Source organism: Megascapheus bottae, chromosome 20 (assembly GCF_031878675.1).
Source record: "Megascapheus bottae isolate mThoBot1 chromosome 20, mThoBot2.hap1, whole genome shotgun sequence".
Classification (NCBI taxonomy): Eukaryota; Metazoa; Chordata; class Mammalia; order Rodentia; family Geomyidae; genus Megascapheus; species Megascapheus bottae.
This window is the reverse complement of record NC_143528.1, coordinates 2,555,009-2,576,378: the sequence shown is the minus strand read 5'-3', so window position 1 is coordinate 2,576,378 and position 21,370 is coordinate 2,555,009. Positions and strand designations below refer to the sequence as shown.

Sequence of the window (21,370 nt, the reverse complement as noted above, 5' to 3'; positions counted from 1 at the left end):
ACAGTTCCTTATATATTGAAGAGTACATATGGATTATAGTCTATCAATTCTATTTCCAGATATTTGCTGGAAGAAATGAGTCTAATGTCGACCAATTTTTTAAAAGTTTATAAAAGTTGAACAAAAACTTTCATGGAAACTGCATTCAAAATGGTAAGAAAACAACCCAAGTCCTCAAGAAGAGAGTAGATAAGCAAATGATCAAATTTCTGTTAGCAGACTATTGCTAAGTGAACATATTGCTTTATAAACTATATTATAAATGAGTAAATTTTAAATGAAGGTAGAAACACATACAGTCTTATTTCATTGATATGAAACTTTTCATTGAATTAAACTTTTGTTTAATTCAGATAAACAGTCTCCTGAATCTGTGAACTGGGACTGACCAGGAAAAGTCACATGGCAATAAACGATGTATAATAGTGGGGTGTTAATGGAGTATGCCTTATAAGCACAGCCTAGCTACTCAGGAGGTAGAAATCTGCCTATCATGGTTCAAAGGCAGTCAAAGCAGGGAAGTCCAGGAGACTCTTATCTCCAATTAATCACCAAAAAGCTAGAAGTGAAGCTGTTGCTCAAATGGTAGAACACCACCTTGAGCAAAAAAAATCCCACAGAGGTAGTACAAAGGCCTTGATGTCAAGTCTCAGGATGAAAAACAACAAACTAGAGTTGCTTAGAGAAACTGAAAAGTGAAGTAGACTTGGCCAGCTCCTTCAAAATCTAACACTCAGTATTTGTGCGTTTCATGATATGTAAAATAAGAGAAAAGAAATGACCTTTTTCTTTTGCCATTTTCTGTTTATTAATCTAGTAATTATAGTATAAGCAGTATGTGTTCACTACTATTTTGGGTGTTTTAAGCCTTCACACTAGTAAGCAAAATGGACACCAGAAGTCTGTTTTCAAGTTGTTAACAGTCTAAAGGAAAAATAGGGAAGAACAGGAAATGAGGAAAACATAGTAATAAATAAATTAGTGTTTGAAAATGTGAGATAAGGGCCAGGAGTGCTTGCCTGGCATGCACAAAAGACCCAGGTTATTTCTCGGTACCACATACATAGAAAAAAGCCGGAAGTGGTGCTGAGGCTCAAGTAGTAGACCTCTAGCCCTGAGAAAGTCCAACGACAGTGCTCAGGCCCTGAGCTCAAGCCCAGGACTGGCAAAGAAAAAAAAAATGTGAGGTAAGCTGTAAGACAGAGTAACAGACTGGCCTTCTGTGACACAGCTGAATCATTCTCTACCTAGTATCATTTCTGCAAAGTTATGGATATGCTTGCATTTATTATCAGCATTTTTGCCTTTTGTTAATTGATCATATTTTAGAATAATTCCAGAAATGTATGCATGAGTGTGTGTGAGCATGCACGCACACACCTGTGTATGCATATGTGAGTGTGTTTAAAAACCTGTTCCAGGTTACCATTGGCTGCCTTATTCTTCAAACTTCTACAATATTAAATATTTGAATAAATATATACCAGGATGTCATGGGGGTGGGTGGAAAGGTTGGATTCAAGGACACTGCACTCAATGCTAATCACATTCCATGTGATACTGAGTCAGAGTCACATTGAGTTATCAAGTCAAAGAGCAGCTTCTTTGTCTTCTAGATAAAAGACAAGCTGCTCAAATGTTACAGAATTCAGACGCCCAAGTCATTATGATGTGGTTGTACATAAAAGATGCAGCGTGGATAATTCAAAATAGACAAGAAGGATGTGCTGTATGAATAAATCTTCAAGCCATAATATCTGGCACCAAACATAAATAAAATGCCATTTTTCTCCTCCAGAGCCCCGTCGTGAAGGAATCATGGAACCTATTGTTATCTGCCAGAAACAGCTGAGATGCACGGCAGCATTCAGCTACGGAGAGACTCATCCTCTAGTTTTTAACAAGACAAAGATTGAAAACAAGAAATCCCCTAGCCAAAAGCAATAGTGCAAAGAAATCAAAAACTTCCACAAGGAAATTATCTGACATACTAAAATATTTAGCCTGATGTTGCTCCTCTAGGATTAGAAAGCACACACAAAGTAAAGCATTTTTATCTGCCCTAAATCACTATCTTGGAAAAAGCTTCCAATTAGGCTCCATAGTAATGTATATCTAATCTTAAAACTTCATGGTAGCAAAGGATTCTTCCATGGTAACATGTATTAACTCCACACTATTGTTTCCTGCCTCTTTGTATATATATATACAATTCTGATCACATAAAATGTATCACCAGATAACATGCCTTCCACCTACACTTCTAATTCCAACTCATGTTCTTTAAATGTATAAAGATTTTCAAGTCAACATATTCAGAGATGATGTTTCTCAGCTCATAAAACAGTAATTTTTCTTTTGGTTAAGAAAAATGCCAGGGGCTGAGATCATGGCCTAGTGGTAAAATGCCTACCTAGCATGCACAAAGCCCTGGGTTGGATTCCTTGCTACCACATACACAGGAAAAGCTGGAAGTGATGTTGTGGCTCAAGTGGTAGAGTGCTAGCCTTGAGAAAGCTCAAGGAGAGTGCCCAGGTCCTGAGTTCAAGTCCCAGGACTGGCAGAAAAAAATCATCCTAGGACATTTCCTTCCTAATTACCCCTCTCAGAGGTGCAGAGACAGATTAAGGTAGAAAGAACTATAGGTTCAAGATGATTCTGGGATGCATCCATAATACTGACTTGTAAATTTTGTCATTCATACCTTATAACTGTTATGAAGAATGTTCCATGACCCATCCATAAAAGCATAGAAGTTTAGATACAAAAGAGTTTAGATATGTAATAGTTAAGACACCAAATATGAGCTATAAGGTCAACAGCATCTTCTGCTTCTGCTTCTATTTTTCTGAGAAAATGCTTTGTAAAATAGAGTATACAATTTTATTCTGCTTCTACACCGCTAATATACATATGGTACCAGGTACTAATGGCTCACAAACAAAATCCTAGCTATTCACAAAATGGAGATATGGAGGACTGAGTTTCTAGGCCACTCTGAGAAGGAAAAATACTTTTTTGTGTGTGGGTCATGGGGCTTGAATTCGGCCTGTGCACTGTCCCTGAGTTCTTCAGCTCTTGAGCAAGCTCCACTTCCTGTTTTCTAGAGGTTAATTGGGGATAAGAGTTTTGGGTCAGGTCCTTTTGTGCCTGGACTGGCTTTGAACCTTGCTCCTCAGCTCTCAGCCTCCTGAGTAGCTAGGATTAAAGGTGTAAGCCTCTACACCCAGCTAGGAAAAAATACTTTCTGAAGACCCCATCTATAGATGTGACGTTACATGCCTACCTGTTAGCTATAATGTAAATTACGAGTACCAATCGTCTAGGCTAGCCTAGGCATAATAATATGAAGTTATTTGAAAATTAACCAGAACAAAATGGGCTGAAGGCATGGCTCAAGCACCAGTATGACTTCTCAGCAGGCATAAAGCCCTAAGTTCAAAACCCAGTACCACCAAAAGAAAAAGACTGAAAAAAAATGTTTAAATGATCATTGATGCCATCTCTAGGACATTCACAAGACTGACTGGGACCCTATAGTTTCCAAGCCTTTGTTTAGCAGTTCCAGTGATAGTCCACTAGCTTGAACTGATAAGTGTTTTTCTGCCATCCAGAAAGCCTGTCAGAGGAGAAGGTTGTTGGGGAAGGTGATGGCTCCATTGTTCCATGTAGGCTTATGTGCTTTGTTTGGACTCAATTCATAAGAGCCCTTAAGGTTGAAATAACACCACTAAGCTTTATAGTATCATTTATGCTGCTCACCTACAGAAGCATGTGTTGTTTATGAATAAAACAAAAATAAAAGAATCATAGATGTGTGTGTCTGATCTGAAAAAGAGTGAATAAAGAAACAGAAATGAACCTCTGAAACATCACAAAAATAGACCACAGCTAGCTAGCTGCTCACTTTCAATCCCCTTCTGTTGTTCTTAGGTGAGCCTCTTATTTTCCTTAGGAGACAAAATGATAAGAAGACTCACCACACTTGGTGAAAACTCCTTTCTTGGAAAGCTCAGTTTTCTGGCAGGAATTAGGAAAGTTTCTCTTACCTCTCAGTTCCCCCATATCCAGGGTTGTTCCAAGTTGTTCTAGCAAAGCAACTCTGGCTGCATTCTTTTTGTGTTTCTTGCCATCGTAGTGTTGCTGGGCCATCAGGGGATTATTAAACCAGGCTGCACACAGCCCGCAGTATCTGTCTGAGTCTCTTCTTTGATAGGGCGATGCAAGCACAGGCGCAGAGTCCACTCGAGGCTGCTTCAGTGAGCTCAGGGGTGTTGCTGTGAGAGAAAGTCAGAGAACCACAGACCAGGTCACACCTTCTCTGAGTAGACTTGCCCCTGGTACCTGAAAACCAAAGAGCCTCAAGTTCATGGTTCGAGAGTTTATTAACTTCAGAAGTATTTTTATCAGCCTTCATTGTGGAAGGGACACAAATGAAAGCCTTTAATGAATCGAAGATCAGAGTTTGCATATTTTTATGCCAAACGGTGATGTCTCAGGAGACATCGCTTAGTGGAGAAATAAAGTCTATTAAACTCTTGAAGGTAAAGGAGTGATCTGTCAGTCAAAGTGAAACCAGTGAGTTAAACAGTGAACTGTCATGAGGTGACTTAAAAGAATGAATTGAACATGTGCTTGCTATGAATGGAATCATTAATAAATAGAAGCCTTTCCTAAATGATAGATCTTCCAGAGATATGAATCCAATTAGGGAACTCATGATAATTTTGTCAGTTGCTTCTGTTCACTGGGACAGGCTATTTTAACTATAATTGGCTAACACGGATGCTGAAACTATATTTCCTTTTTCTGAAAAAACAAAAGAAAAACACTACTACCATTGTTTATCTAAACTAAAAAGGCGTATGTCACTGTTTGGAGACTGCACTCCATTTTGTTGTGAAGTTATAGTTATTTCTGGCCTCGAAAAGAGAATTTAACTTGAAGAGGTTTACTAATGGAAAATAAAAATAAATTTTGTATGCATCATATCATACACATTACCTCCATCCTTACAATGACTACACCTTGGGCTACTGTCCTATTTCTTACATGACTGACTTCAGAGACACCAAATGACTTGCTAAAGATGAGTAATCTAGTTACCTTAAAGACAAAACACAAAAGCAAACATTTCATTTCTAAGGCCAATGTTCCTTCCAATATCCCAAGGACTCTGTTCAAATTTGAAAAGCAGAGAGTTCTTGCCCCTGTCATCTTTGTACTTTAGATTGGATTTCATTTAATCTAAGAAAACAAATTCTGATCCAAATCTTTTGGAAACAATATCTAAATTCTCCTGTGACTCATTAGTCATATAAAATTTGGCACAATCTTCTCTGTATCTATTGTCTCCAGGATGTCAAATGAAGTTGGCACAACCAGGAAAATCAGGGTCATTGTTCCAAGGCAGACAGAAGTCTGGGCACCAATGACAAACGAATGGATCACTTTATCTAGTCCCCAAATTCTCAGGTACCGTGCATGTAGAACACTAAAACTTTTAGATTAATCGCTGAAATACATACCTTCTAAATAATGGTGGATTTTCTTGTTTGTTTGTTTTTGCTCTACTGTAATTTCAACTTGAGGCCTGCCAGCTCATTTAGCTTGCTTTCTTGACTGGTGCTCTACCACTTGAGATATGACTCAAATCTAGCTTTTTGCTTGTAATTTTATAGATAAAGTCTTAAGAACATAAATACCCAAGGCTGGCTTTGAACCACAATCCTCTATATCACAGCCCCCTGAGTACCCAGAATCACAAAGTGTGAGCCCATTGCTCTTGGTTCTAAATGATATCGTAATTTAGGCCATTTCTATACTATGCTTAATATCTCAGGAGGTCTTTACCCTCATTCTAGAGATTTTATAAGTGCAGAAGTCCTAGTTTGGTTAGATTATTCAAATGTTGTTATGTTTACAGAGACTAAGGTACAGTATTTTTGTCATTTTTAGCTTCATGATTGGACTTATTTATAACTATTTATAACGAGCTATATAGAAATAAAGTTCAGATATGTACCACAACCACAAATCTCAGCAGCCACTAGTATCATTCTGCTGTGGCTCAGAAATGCTTATGAAACCTAAATACACACACACACAAACACACACACATACACTCCATTCTTTCTTTTTTTGACAGTAATGGGGCTTGAATTCTGGGCCTGGCCTCTGTCCCTGCGCTCTTCAGCTCAAGGCTACAGCTCTATCACTTTGAGCTACAGTGCCATTTCTTGTAAAAGGATTCTTACCCACTTTTTTCTTAAAGAAGTTGCTTCCAAAGTTTCTCAATCCTTACCATTGTGTGTTGTGAAGTTATCAAGCCACATATTATTTCTGATGGCAATGGAAGACATAGTACATATTTACAATCTGAATGAAGACTGACTCATGAGGCAATTCTTCTTTTTTTTTGCTGATTACCTTTATTTTTTATTGTAATTAATAAAAGGGTTACATGATATTTGCCAGATAGAAGGTGCATTAATTCACATACATTGATACCCTTTCATATGTCTTGGTACCCATTACCCTCCACCCCACCCCCCCACCCGTCTTGGTTTTCCCCCCTTCCCTATCAAATTTTTAAACCAGACCTTAAGACACATTTCAGTCAATTATTTTACCAGGCCTGGGGCTTGAACTCAGGGCCTGGATAGTATCCTTGGGCTTTCTTAAGGCTAGAGCTCTACCACTTGAACCACAGCACCACTTCTGGCTTTTGCTGTGTATGTGGTACCAAGGAATTGAACCCAGGCTTTTCATGCTTGCTAGGAAAGCACTCTATCACTAGGCCATGCTCCCAAGCCCACATTTCAGTCAATTTTATCAGCTGACAAGTACATCTTGGGGGTGAGATGCACAAGAAAATATTGATCTAGAAGATAACATTTGCACATAGGAAAGTAATTTGATACTGTGTTGTATTGTAGTTTTTACTCTTGAATAATTCACCTACCTTTGTAAGGTGAATTTTGTAAATTAAATCTTTTGTTTCCTTTCTAGCTGTCTTAATCTCAAGTCCGTTCATATACTCTACCTGCTATGAAAGCATACCAAGCCCACAGCATAGAAAGTCTTTTTGTTATTGTTGTAGGTTTTCTGTGGCAATACTAGTTTTGAACTCAGGACCTGTTGCTTGGCTTCTCTGCTCAAAGCTAGTACAAAAGCCCCACTTCCACTTCTGGCATTTTGGTGGCTTAATTGGACATAAAAATCTCTTAGATTTGTCTGCCTAGGCTGTCTCCCAAACTTGATCCTCAGATCTCAGCCCCCTGAGTAGCTAGAACTTCAGGTGGGAGCTACCAGTGCTCTGTAGAAACTGTCTTGAATCAAAGCTGGAAACCTAGTTGGGTTAGTCTTCACTCTCACTGAGCTGTGAACTTGAGCTAATCTCTGAGGTCTCTGGTTTCTAAAAGGTTAAAGTGCAGAGTTATCGTTTTTTTGAAAGTAGCATTCCGTCAGAGTTATCATTTTTTTGAAAGTAGCGTTCTTGGCAGTCACAGGTTCATGACAGAACAGATTGCAGGAGTTCTCTCCATTACAGCTTTGACTCAATGCCAAATATGGAAATTATGTGGGAGGAGAGCATTTGCAGTCTTTGATGATCAAATATGTATGTACATGGATCATAACATTCACAAGGTCTGGCAATGATGTGTTATTCTAGTCAAACGAATACAAAGTAGTCTGAAGACTACCTTTTGAGTTAAAAACAGCCTATTAAATGAACACTTTAGTTGACATGTAATTTTATATTCCATACTCTATGTATTCATTCTAATTGGAAGGAAATATTTACCTTAATATTGGCTTCCTCTACATTTGTGAAATTTGCAAATGTGTTAATAAATTCAAAAAGTTGCTTTTTCACAGTTGACTCACTCAACTTTATCCCAGGACCAGGCACAGTAGCTCACAAATATAATTCTAAATACTTAGGAAATAGAGATTGAAGGGGTCATATTTTGAGGCAAATCAAATAGCATGATACCATGTCAATAAACAAGCCAGGCAGAGAAGTAAATACTTGTAAACATAGGAATGCAGGAGGCTTAGGTAAATGGATAATGTTCTGGAGCCGGGACACATGTCCTGGAGCAAAGACAGAAGGCCTCATCCCCAAAGTAACTAAAACTAAAAGGACTGGGATATGGTACAATTAGTGTTTGATTCAAAGCAGAAGGCCCTGAATTCAAACCATAATACTGTCAATCAATCAATAAACAAACAAATCTGTGTGCACAAGACATCTCTAATGATCATGGTCTATTTCGACTGGGCATCAAGCCCCAGAATATCGTCAAAACCTCTCAGCCCACACCCTGATCCATTGTGTTTGCTTATACTCAGCCAATATAATACTGGCAGATCTTTTTTGAAAGTCACTATGAAATAAAGCATTCTTAGGACAGGAAAAGCAATCCCATATTACAACCAATAAAAGAAGAGCTCATTTTTCTAGAGGCAATAAAACAAACATTCTAACTTTATCCATGAGACAGAAAGAAATAACCGTTATTCATTTCTATTTAAATCCCAGTTTTTCCATTTTACCAAAGCATAGTTCTCCAGAATAATAACTAATGTTATAAATTAACACTGAAATGATTGAGTAATGCTGCTTGTTGACACAGAAGTCTGAAAGCTAGAAGCAAGATGGCAGCATGAGCAGGCTAACGTGACCTAAAGATCAGGAATCACAGGTTGTACCCAGTTCTCATGCCAAGTTTTAATGATACAGTTTTAAATACCTTTAAAGCAAAACATTTTTTTAAAAAGCAGCCATCTTCACAAACTGACCTTTATCAACATTGGAAAGATAAAATGTTAATAATCCTAAAGTATATAAAAAGTGCAAATCTCTGCAGAAAAGTAATTGCATTCCTGAACTTGTTCCTATTCAAATATGAAAGCCTTTTTCTGCTTATGAAAACTGTCCCTGGCTTGAGCTGTTCAATGATTCCAAATGAGCCCATTTGATCACCACATTTTTTGTAGTGAGCTTTCAATACTATTCCTGGTTTAGTTCTTTCAGTTCCAAACTATAGTAGACTCAGGTTAATTTTTGTAAACTGGGATTACCTCAGGAAAAAAGAAAAATCTTTATTCTTTCAAACCAAAGTCTCTAAAAATTATGAACCAATCACCTTAGTGCATTTTTGTATTCTTGATTCTAAAAGTTTAGCTTATCTGTGCTAAGAGTTTAACTTCTATACTTTTGTGCCCGCCACTTTATCTAATGCATTCTATAATCTCTACTGCAATTCGGAAAAACAAAAATAAAAATCTCTAAAACAAAAGTTATTAAACTTTGACTTAGCCTAATTATACTCTTGGCTATTTTTCATTTGTTTATATCATTTAAGTATGAATATAATATGTAAAATGCTCACAGTATAGCTGCATATACTGATGTGCATATCAAAACCCCCTAAATTTCTAATTTTCTTCTTTGCCCACATTTTCAATAAAAGATCATATGATCACATGATCATATGCATATATATAAAATATCATCATGAAACTTTATTTTGTATACCCACCATATGGTAATTTTCAAAAGAAAAATGATCATGGATTTATAGTCAATCCAGAACAACTTAAGGTAGATTCTCATTACTGTAAGGCTAGGGACACTTGAAACAAATCAGCCTTCAAATGACTTCTAGGAATCACCTGATCCTGAATCAATTTCAAGGTGATTTTTATGGTTCGTGCAAAGATTCTCAACAGCTATGTGGATAAGAGTTCTGACATAATAAGAACATGAAATGATAGTATCTGTCTTATATGTTTGTTTTTCTTGACACAATAACCAGGACTGAGTTAAGGATCAAACTTGTTTTTAATAGCACCCTGTGTGTGGGAGATCAGAACACTACCTCCACTCTAATGTGCCATTGTTTGCAACCCAACTCTCACAATGAATGGTGACAGCCACATAGAATATATGTTACATCTTTCATTGACTGAATGATTCTTCATCATACAATTGAGTAAAAGAAGAAATAAAAATTTATGGTCTTTTTTCTGAATTATGTCATGAGGACTTACAAAACATTGTTCTATATCAATCAATATAAATATGAACAAATAAGTGACAAGATTTTTATTGAGTTAAAGCTAAAGGAAAAGGACAATGTCTCCAAGTGTAAACATATACCCCAATTTCCCTCCATGGGTATAATGAAAGTCACTATTTTCTCAAATATCTGCCCATTTGAGGTGGTTAGCGGCAACCTATTTTCATATACTACAAATTATATACATTCTCTGGACAACTACTCTCAAAGCAGGAAGTCATTTACTGGGATCCATTTATGTTGGTATCCATTACTTTGGCTTCTGATATGATACCAGTCATCACAGATAGGATACTTCAGAGCTGAAGCAGGAAGAGGTCTTCGGAAAATTGGAATGAGGTAGTCAATACCCCAGATTTGGGGACAGTAGCTGGTCTGACATCACACTGGGGAAATAAGAATTTACAGACAATCTGGGATTGCTAAGAAGAAGAGCAGATGATCTGATCAAGTATATGAGGTCCACAAGTAGATCAATTTTTATCAGACAGATAATAAAAAGTTATTTTGGTGATCTATTTCTATCTATCATGATAAATATTTACCTATTATGTCTATAGCCTCTCTCAATCTTCCTTTCTTCTCCATTGTAATTTCTCTCACTCTTCCTACCTCTCTGTCATTCTTCAGCCAAATCTTCTTCTCCTTTATGTTTTTTTCTCCTTGTCTTCCTCTCTTTATACTTCCGTGTCTCTTTCTCAAAAATCCTCTCTCTCTCTCTCTCTCTCTCTCTCTCTCTGTCTCTCTCTCTTGCTCTTTCTCTCTCTGATTTCTTCCTCCCTTCCCTTCTTTCTTGTCTATCACACATTCTTATCGTTTACTAGGTTTCAGAGTAATACAAATTAGGCATTCTCACAGGCACTGGGAGCTCCTGACATGGAGAAACAGAGCTGAGAATTTAATCTACAGTACATGGTTTTCTCAATTAAGATTTCTATTATTATGATTATTGCCAGTCTGTGGCTTGAGAACTGTCTTTGGGCTTTCTCAAGGCTAGTACCCTACCACTTCCAAATTTTTCTATGTATGTGATATTGAGGAATTTAACCTGGGTCTTTGTGTATGAACTCTACCATTAGACCAAACTCCCAGCACCTCAATCAAGGCATCCTTAACTCATAATGAAAACTCCTTTTAGCTGTGTGATATCACAAGGTTCCATCTTTTCAGTGAATTTTCAAGTTTTAGCTATCTCCAAATCTTGCTTGACTACTAGGACAAGTGGAAGCTCATGGGGTGAATCACTTAGCAAAGGACCCTTGATTTAATAGGTTACAAATACAATAGCAAAGACAGATTTTCTGAATCTTAAGACCAATGGCACATTTTACGTCAACAAGTTTCCAATGATGATCAGGGAGGAATAGGTGAACTAAGGAAGCAGTTAACTCTAAAAACAAACATGCCTCTTTGGCTTCAACATTTCCTCCCAGGAGGCATTACTGAGGTGTGTACATTTTCTTCTAAAAAGAAATTCAGATTTCCAGTTCTTTGACAAATTGTCTTTCTTGTTTTCTCTTTTTTTCTCTTAAATCAAATTAATGACAGTAAAAATTCCTCAACAAGTATCACTGTAGTTTTGTAAGTGCTGTTGACAGTTAAATTTGCCTGACTAAGGAGGCAGCTCTCAGCTCAGTCACCTAATGGGGCAGCCTCTTCTGCAGCAAGTGCCATGTCACTCTGCAGTCAGTGGTCAGGCTCAGAGGCCACTCACCTCTCACAGAAGCCAGTACCTGATGTGCAGATGGCAAATACCCAATGTTCATGCAGTAGATTAATACAATGAAGTGCCAGAAACTTTAGCTCATATCAACTTGAGGAATATTTATGTTTTAAAATGTATCTCCAATCATAGGTTGAAAAAAATACACTCATTATAAATGACAGATGGAATACAATGGAGAAATGTATATTCTGATATACCATGCAGCAATCACAAAGAAGATATGTTTTACAAAAACCATTTAATGTCTTCATGCTATTCAGGATACTGTAAACAGAAGGGTATGGTTTGTACAGAAAGTATAAACCAAATAAATTATATATGTCACACACACAGAAGTACTTATAAGACTAAGAAGGCTAAAATTCATAGTCGTTACAATGGTTGCTGCTTTGTTGATTATGAATGATTTTTTTTTGCCAGTCCTGGGCTTGAGTTCAGGGCCTGAGCACTGTCCTTGGACTTTCTCAAGGTTAGAGCTGTACCACTTGAGCCTCAGCACCACTTCCAGCTTTTTCTATATATGTGGTACCAAGGAATCGAACCCTGGTCTTCATGCATGCTAGGCAAGCACTTTAACCACTAGGCCAAACTCCCGGCCCATATGAATGATTTTTTTTAAATATTTGTGCATATATATATATATATATACCTTGATGCAGTAGCAAAGCAGTTTTATTTGACAATTTACACACAGTTGCATTTCATGCTAACTCGTTTTAGTGCAAAGCCTGGGAAACTCCACTTAGGAGACTTGTGCTACCACAGCTGGGTCTTAAACTAAGTCTCAGATTTTATTTGCAGCGATTTATTTATTAATTTACTGTTGAGTCTTCCAGTAAATGGGATGGAAGAAAGCTAGCTCAGCCAGAATAAAATGCAAATGTGCTACTTTTTCTATTTCTCCAAAACATCCACAGAAAAGTAGCTTTCTTTTATTTTTGAAGATCCAAAGCTGTCTCTAAGCTGGGCAGGGTGACTCATGCCTGTAATCATAGCTGCTCAGGAGGCAGATATCTGAGGATCATGGTTCAAAGCCAGCCCAGGCACAAAAGTCCATGCGATTCTTATCTCCAATTAACCACTAGAAAACCAGAAGTGGTGCTGTGGCTCCAGCCTTGAGCTCAAGAGTTCAGGGACAAGAGTTCAGGGACAATTCCCAGGCCCAGAGGTAGGGCAGTAGCCTTCAGCTGAAGAGTTTAGGGATGGTGCCCAGGACCAGCGTTCAATCTCCAGGAAAGACAAACAACAACAACAAAAACCTGTCTTCTAATTGTTAAAATTAAGTGTCTTTCTTACTTCTCAAATTCCACTACACAGGTCTTAGAAAAGAGAAAAATGCACATGTTGTTTCTTTTAAACCATAGAAGAAATGATCAGTACAATATATCCAATGTTTGAAAATATATGCCATTTTGCATTTCCTGAAAATACACAAAGATGGAGATGACTTAACAGAACCATCATTTGGATTGTGTGTCAATGTTCAGTATAATCAGGCTATTAATGCTTCCTTACCACTCCGCATTCATATATCATCAGTCTTCATTAAGCTAGTATTCATAGATCATTGACTTTTATTAATACAGAACGATTCCCTCTAGTTTGGCACCGATTAGGCTCTAAATATCTTAACTATTCCTGTTTTCTGCAAATCCTAATCTTGAACAATAAGCTATTACATAGAATTTTAGAGAAGATAAAAGGCCTTTTATGATTTTTCTCCTGTTGTGAGACCAAAAATCTTCCAGAATTCAATGCACTAAATTCTGTGCATTGATAACAGGTGAATAGAATGTAAGGATCACGTGGTGAGGATTATTGTCTGTCTGCTTTACTGATTTGGGCCTGGCCCAGAGTTTCAATTAAAGACTCCTTGATTGAGGAGAGAGGCTTAGTTTCTATTAATTAATTTATGTAAGAGAAGTGACTACAGTCACGAGGCTATAATTTAGGACCTTCTCCCGACTTAATGTAACAATGACTACTGCAATCAGGGATCACATCCTCTGTGTCCAAATTGTTCTTTAAAACACTCTCTGTAATGAACATTGTAGTGCTAGTGGGTTTAGTATGTCCTTGTTTCTGGGTGGTTGGGTAAATGCCGAGTAGTGGAATTGCTGGGTCATAGGGGAGTTCTATGTTTAGCCTTTTGAGGCACTGCCACACTGCTTTCCATAGTGGTTGAATGAGTTTGCACTCCCACCAACAGTGTAGTAGTGATCCCTCCTGGCCACATGCAGCACTATTCACCATAGCAAAGATATGGAACCAACCTAGATGTCCCTCAGTTGATGAGTGGATCAACAAGTTGTGGTATTTGTACACAATGGAATTCTATGCTGCTGTCAGAAAGAATGACATCTCCCCATTTGTTAGGAAATGGAAAGACTTAGAAAAAATCATATTAAGTGAAGTAAGCCAGACTCAAAGGAACTTAGGCTCAATGGTTTCCCTCATTCGTCATAATCAGTAGAAACCTTGGGCTCTACTAGCAGAGATTTGCAATAGAGCAAAATCTTGATACATAAGGACATATAATGTGAAGCTAATTGAAAGGACCTCCAGGATAGTGAAACAAAAGCCATATAATGAATGATTGTTGTCCTTAATGTACTATGTTGTCTCTCATCTCCTTTGCTGTCCCTTGGTTATCTCATATTGGTATAGTATCTCACTTTGTTATCTGATATATTGAATTTATTTGTATTTGGATATTTGAAATTTGATAGGGAAGGGGGAAAACCAAGACGGGTGGGGGGTGTGGGGGGGAGGGAAACGGGTACCAAGACATGTGAAAGGGTATCAATGTATGTGAATTAATGCACCTTCTATCTGGCAAATATCATGTAACCCTTTTACTAATTACAATAAAAAAATCAAAAACAAAAAAAAAACAAAAACAAAAAAAAAGACTAGAGCTCTACCAATTAAACCACAAAAAAAACACTCTCTGTAGATGTGTGCTTGGCATTCAGTCTTCAAGCACTTTTCAGTTCAGGTGCTTCACTCCCTCTGCATTCAGGAGTGGAATCTGTGCTTATGATGTCAATTCCCAAACTCCCGTGGCCTGAGACAATGCAATGAACTCATAAGGCATGTGTAACAGATTTCAAAAATTCTGAAGGTAAGAATGCCTGGTGGATGCAGAACAACTAGCTCATTATACTTCATAGTTTCAACACTGGATGCCACATTAGTGTCAACTATTTAATTTTTATTTGTGAATGGTTCTTAGATATTTTGTTTGATCAATCCAACTAATTGATGAGATGTTTTTGAGAAGACATACAATACACAAAAAGTAAAGATATTCATTCATTACTGTGATTATTTAAAAATAAAATAAGAATACTAAGTTTTATCTTGACACAGCTAGTATTTCTTAGATAACTACTGAGTCAGTGGTGCACACTTATTAAAATGATTGGCCTTAACCACTTAATACACTTACCTATAATATACTTAACTGCTAAGTATTTTTTCTGATCCAAGGACTGAGTAAATAAGCACAGACACACTAAACTGTTGAACATTTCAAAGACACTAAGAGTTAGGTCATCACAATTTTAGAGTAGCGTTCTCCTTATTCTGGGGAGATATGAACCAAGACTCCCAGTGGATGTCTTAAATTTCAGGTAGTACTAAATCCTATATATACTCAGTTTCCCTCACTCCATAGAAATGATACAGATACTAGCAACTTCAGCAAACATTATTTTTCTTTTTTTATAATTATATTTTATTACTTTCTTAATGACCAAGTTTCTGATACTTTTTTTTTGCCAGTCCTGGGCTTAAACTCAGGGTTTGAGCACAGTCCTTGGACTTTCTCAAGGCTAGAGCCTCAGCACCATTTCCAGCTTTTTTCTATGTATGTGGTATTGAGGAATCAAATCCGGGTCTTTGTGCATGCTAGGCAAGCACTCTACCACTAGGCCAAACTCTCGGCCCTATTTTTCTCTTTTTAAAGTTAATTGAGAACTTTTAGTTGTATATTTATAGGATGCATTTTGTGGCTTCTTCTTTGTATAGCCCAACTGTCACAACATGCACTATCCATGCATGATACTCTGTGATACTATAAAACAGGCTAAACATCTGGTAATGATAACGGACTAAGTGAGTTATACAGGGGTTCTATTCAGTGTTGATAGATCAGTTCAAGGGATGACTTGTCGTCTATGCAGTGTAGAGTGGGATAGTAATACTTGATTCCTCTATTTGCAATTGTGCACAATGTAAAACTTAGTAATTGTTTAATTCTGGAATTTCCACAGGTGACTGTAGGTGTTTTAAAAGTAAAATCATTGCAAGGGGAAATTACTATATTTACTTTGCTGATTACTTGAGCAAGAATAAAAGATCTGCTATTCATATACCTCTAGCAACGCTGATAACCATTCCTCCTCATTTTATAGTTCCATTTAACCCAGGTGGAGACGACATTGCAGATAAGTGCATTAGGTTTCCCTGTCAGGAACAGGTTGATTTATCTCCACCCCTGTCATGATGTGACTAAGAAGACTCATGTGTGGAGGGCTCTCTCCAGTGGTAGTTTTATTTGGGAGGCTCTAGTAACTTTTGGAGGTGGGGCATAGTGAAAGGAAGTAGGCAGGTTATTAGAGTTAGCTTCTCCAATCCTCTGTGTTGTCTGTCCATTATGAAAGAAAGAAGCTTCTCTGCTCACATACCTGTGGTCAAACAATGGACTAAACCCTCTGAAGCCATGATCCAAAATAAACCTTTGATGCACTAACTTGTTTCTGTTAGGCATTTAGTCACTTCAAACAAAAGCAGCTCATATAACAGCCCCCGGCAACCTGCTTCCACAAAGCCCTTGGAGGAGCATGCCGGGGGCAACCCCTGGATCACAGGTACCAAGGTAAGAGCGAGGAGGACTGGCAATCTGACACCTGGCACCCATAGCAGCCTTTTCTTTTTATTCTGCCAGCTTTCCCACTTCACCTAATCTACACCCCATGCTCAGGCATAAGGAATGATTTACTTAGCCGGCAGCATCAGCTATTCAACTAGAGAGCCAGCTTCCTGGATCATTTCTTATACCTATGAATATTTATAGAGGACTCAGAGATGAGAAAAGTGATCAGTGCCAGAAGAGCAACAGAGCTGAAGTACAGGAAAGTTAGGAGAAAGGGAAAGAGAGAAAGTAGTCTTTGGGCCTTGGCTAAGAAAAAAGATGAAGCTCTGGGATTCCTTGAGCCAGATTAATATTGACTTCTCAAAGCAGAACTTGAGAGTCTACCCTTGCTTTTCCCCGTCCTCATCCTCTCCAATAGGAATTACTTGGATTTCTTTTTAACGTCAGTGTTGAGGTTCCACAAGTGTATATCCCTGAAAGTAACATGGGCCTCAATAACCCATGGTTTGCAAGTTAAGAAAATGGTTTCTACTTTGTTAAATATTAATATTAATTACGTATAAATTTTATGTATATTTGGAGTTAACAGAAAGGTAAAGTATTTTATCTTAAATGCTACTTGAATATTGATAAACTTCAAGGTTTGATGTTATTTTGAATCAGCACTGTGAAATGTCAAAGTAACTCCAAAAAACTTTGAGGTCAAATTGAAAGATACAGGAGCTGCCTTTCTCTATCAGGTCAGGTCCCTCCAAACACCTAGATACAAAGAACCTAAAGAATTAAATGCTAAGGCAAGCATAAGCCCCAGTCCCCAAGACCGATTTTCATGATGAGCAATAATGTTGGTGAGAAGAGAATAACTGCAAATAAGGAAGTTGGTATTAGGCTAGGAAAAAAAAACTGTAGATAAATGTTGGAAAAGCATTAGGCTAGTTGAGTCCTGTGGGAACAGAAGCCTACCCAGGGCCTGAATTATTCAGGTGTATTACCCATAATCATTAATTTAACTATGGATTGGGCATGAATTACACAGTTCACTGTTGCAATGCAGACACAGCCGCAAGTGAATGCATGAGAGAGAATGTAATTTCTTCTAAAGAATTCTTAGAGATCGGCAGAAGATGGCGGCGGTTCAGTGTGAGTCTTTCTGAGCTCTCGACAAGATACCAGTTCTAGTATCGTAGGGGAAAGTTCATACCCAAAGATCCATCCTAAGTAAGCGTTAGCACCACAGAGATCTCAGTCAGAGAAGAAAAAAGGAGGAAACAGGTACAAGAAGACAACATGGAGCTGCACCAGCCCCTCAGAGCCAAGGTGGAGACAAAGCCTCCCTCCTGAACCTGAGCAGACAGTGCTTCTCGGCAGCGCAGACCTGCTGGCTCCAGACAGAGCCACACAGAGCCAGCGCGAGCCCAGAGCTGTCACTTGGCCGTGGCGCAGACCTGCCAGCTTCACAGAACCAGAAAACCCAGCAATTTGTGAGTATCTCCATGGACATTTCCACTTCTGCTCACAGAATGGCATTGGGAAAGAATCTCCTCCCCACCAGCAGACGGCAGTGCCATCTTGACTGCTGGCAAAGACCCTGCCAAACGAACTGGAGCCTGAGAAATGGTGCTGGCAGTGTCATCATTCAAAGGGGCAAGGATTTCCCAGAGGCAGCTTAGCCAGACGTCCTCCCCCAGTGCTAGCGGAAGTTCCTAGCCTGAGCAAGACATGCTACTGGAAAACAAAGCTACTCCTGATTTCACTGTTTTGGTTTTTTTTTCCTGCCCAATCAAGCAAACTGATCAGAAAAACCGCAAAGCCAAATCAGAAGAGAAAGGACTTTTTGAAATGCTTGGATCCCGAATTTAGTGGAGATACATGTTTCCCATCCCGTCCCCCCCCAAAAAAACAAATTGAAGAATACCCATTTTTTAATTTCTTTTTTATTTTCTTCCTTTTACCTCTTCATTTTTTCTACCATTTTCCATTGCATTTTAAAGTGTTCTGAATTTTTTGCCATTTTACCTCAAAATTTTTTTAATGTTATGATTCTTTCCTTCATTTTTTTCCCCGCTTTCCTTCTGTCATTATGGTCATTCCTAGAAACATACTGACAGCACTCGGTACAGACCAGTGACATTTATACTGATACTGTCACCTGCTTTTTAATCTGTTGGTTCTTAACCCTAGTATTTCTTGTCTAAGAATTCACAATTGTGTGGGATCTCCCCTCCACCTTTTTTCTTGTATTTCTTTTTCTTTTTTTTTTTTGGTTATTGTTACTTCTTTAAATTTTTGTAATTGAACTCTCCTATATATACCTTCCTCTTTTCTCTATATATTCTTCTTATTACTCTTCTTATTTTCATAAGTTTTATCTTATTTTTTTTAACTTTGTACTCAATGATTTTACCTTTCCATCACCTTAGGTCAATTATTCTTATGCTACTATATTATTATATTAATCTTACACTCCTACATTACTCTTTTCTTACCTCCCCTCATCTTTCATACTATTTTTCTATCTCTGGTCCTCTGTTCATCCTTCAACTCTTATAATGCATGGATCTACATTTGATGGTTGTTGAGCAATGCTGTGTATCTAGGTGTTCAATTGTACTGTAGGTCCAGAGGGACTTAAATACAATAGAGATTGGATTGTGGGGTTTATTTTTTATCATAAAATGGTTATCGGTAGTGGTATTAAATTTGTCTGTAAGAGCACAAAATGAGAGAGTGATAATACCAATATAAAATTGTGAACATTTATTGTCTGGCCAGCAAAGGAGTTCTAGGTTGGTTATATGTTTAAAATTGTAAGCTTGTGCAGTATTAATCTTGCTCCCATTTTCAAATGGGCAGAACAAGAAACTCAAGAAAAATGGCAAATCAAGGAATAGCATCTCCCCCCAAATATAAACAGGCAATTGAGCAGTCAATGGCAAAACTAGAGGAGAGTCCTCTAAATGCTATACAAATACAACTGATAAACATGATTAATGAAAAGTTTGAAAACATACAGAAATAGATACGTGAGGAGGCCTGCTGGGGCCTGACCTCCATCTCTGAGGCCTGATTCTGGCTCAGCAGCAATTAAAGGGCTTTGACCAGGCATTTGGTCCTTTGCATACCTCTCTTAAGGCATCTCTGTGTACATGACTCAATTGAACCCCCCGCAGCTTCGCGGGTCTCGCAGCAGCTCAGGTCTCCCGCGCTTTCCTGCACCTGTACTGCCCAGTACCTGAAAGCCCCACCCAGACCCTTAGTGGTAGCACAGAGGCCCTCTTCCTATTGGCTAGCTTCCCAGTTCCCACCTTCTCTTACCCCAACAATGTATAACTAATTGTCTGACACAATAAAGAGAACATGAGAGAACAGCAGATCAGATCAGCAGAGATCAGCAGAGAGATCTGATGCGCTTTCATGGTTAACACTGCTTATGACTCAGCGTGTTTTTTTTTTCCCCAGTAATTAGGGGAGGGCTGGGTCATCGATACGTACCATCTCACTCGGCTCCAGGGGGACTACAGGCTGGCCTTGTGTGTTCCTCCCCGTTTCCGTGTTGCTGCTCCAGAGAGAAGCAACAGAGGCCATATTTAATCAAGATGAAACAATAAAGAAGGTGATACGTGAATGAGAGGAATCCATAAAGGAAGCCATATTAAAAGATTTACGAAGAAAAATGGAAGAATTCATAGAATCCACAAAAAGCGGACCAAACTCCGACAAATGTTCAATGAGAGTAAAGCTGCTGAGCTAACCACTCAAATGGAAATCAAGGAGTTAAAGAAGTCCATATATGATCTAAAACAAGAGATCAAAAATGAGCAATTAGAAGGATGGAGATGAAGAATAAAGTAGAAACTTTTGATAGCAAATTAGACAATGCAGAAGAGAGAATTTCTGGGGTTGAAGATAATTTAGTTGTTATAGAGAAAGAACAGAAAATGAGCCAAACCAAACCTAGGAAATATGAGAGAATGCTTTAGGGTGTAAAAGATACAATTAAGAAGCCTAATTTAGGGTAATTGGTATTGAGGAGGGCCTGGAGAAAGAGGTCAATGGTATTGGAAATATACTTCAGGGAATCATCTCAGAGAACTTCCCAAATATCCAGAATGGCAGGCCCATCCAGATACAAGAAGCTTTTAGAACCCCAAACAGACCTGACCAGAAAAGGACATCCCACTGCCAAATTATAATCCATACAGGATCAATAGAGACCAAAGAAAGGATACTAAAGGCAACCAGGTAGAAGAGAACAATAACCTACAATAGAAAACCAATCATAATAACCACAGATTTCTCAGCAGAGACCTTGCAAGCAAGAAGAGATAGGGAGGATATATGTCATGTCCTTAAGACAAATAACCACCAACCAAGAATAGTGTACCCAGCTAAGCTCTCATTCATAACTGACGGAACAATTAAAACATTCCATTCCAGGGAAAATCTGCAACATTACGTAGCAACCAAACCAGCATTACAGAAAATTCTCAAAGATGTTCTACACATTGAAAACCAACACAAACATGATACTGACAAAGAAATGGCACCGAAAATCAGACCTGCTAAGTACCAGAAGAGCTGTCAAGCCACAGGCCCTAATGAAAGCTTTTAAAAATGGCAGGAACTAGCAAATATTTATCATTCCTTACTCTCAATATCAATGTACTTAACTCT

The 21,370-nt window shown here is 38.1% G+C and overlaps 1 protein-coding gene across 1 annotated transcript in view; it reads right to left on the bottom strand.

Annotated features, from left to right (window-relative positions):
• The window catches only part of Zmat4 (zinc finger matrin-type 4), a 341,626-nt gene that overhangs the window by 131,049 nt on the left and 189,207 nt on the right, over nucleotides 1-21,370 (bottom strand). The window contains exon 4 of the mRNA XM_090353748.1: nucleotides 4,050-4,277. Within this exon, the coding sequence (XP_090209874.1) occupies nucleotides 4,050-4,277 (228 nt within the window). The remainder of the gene's footprint in view (nucleotides 1-4,049; nucleotides 4,278-21,370) is intronic.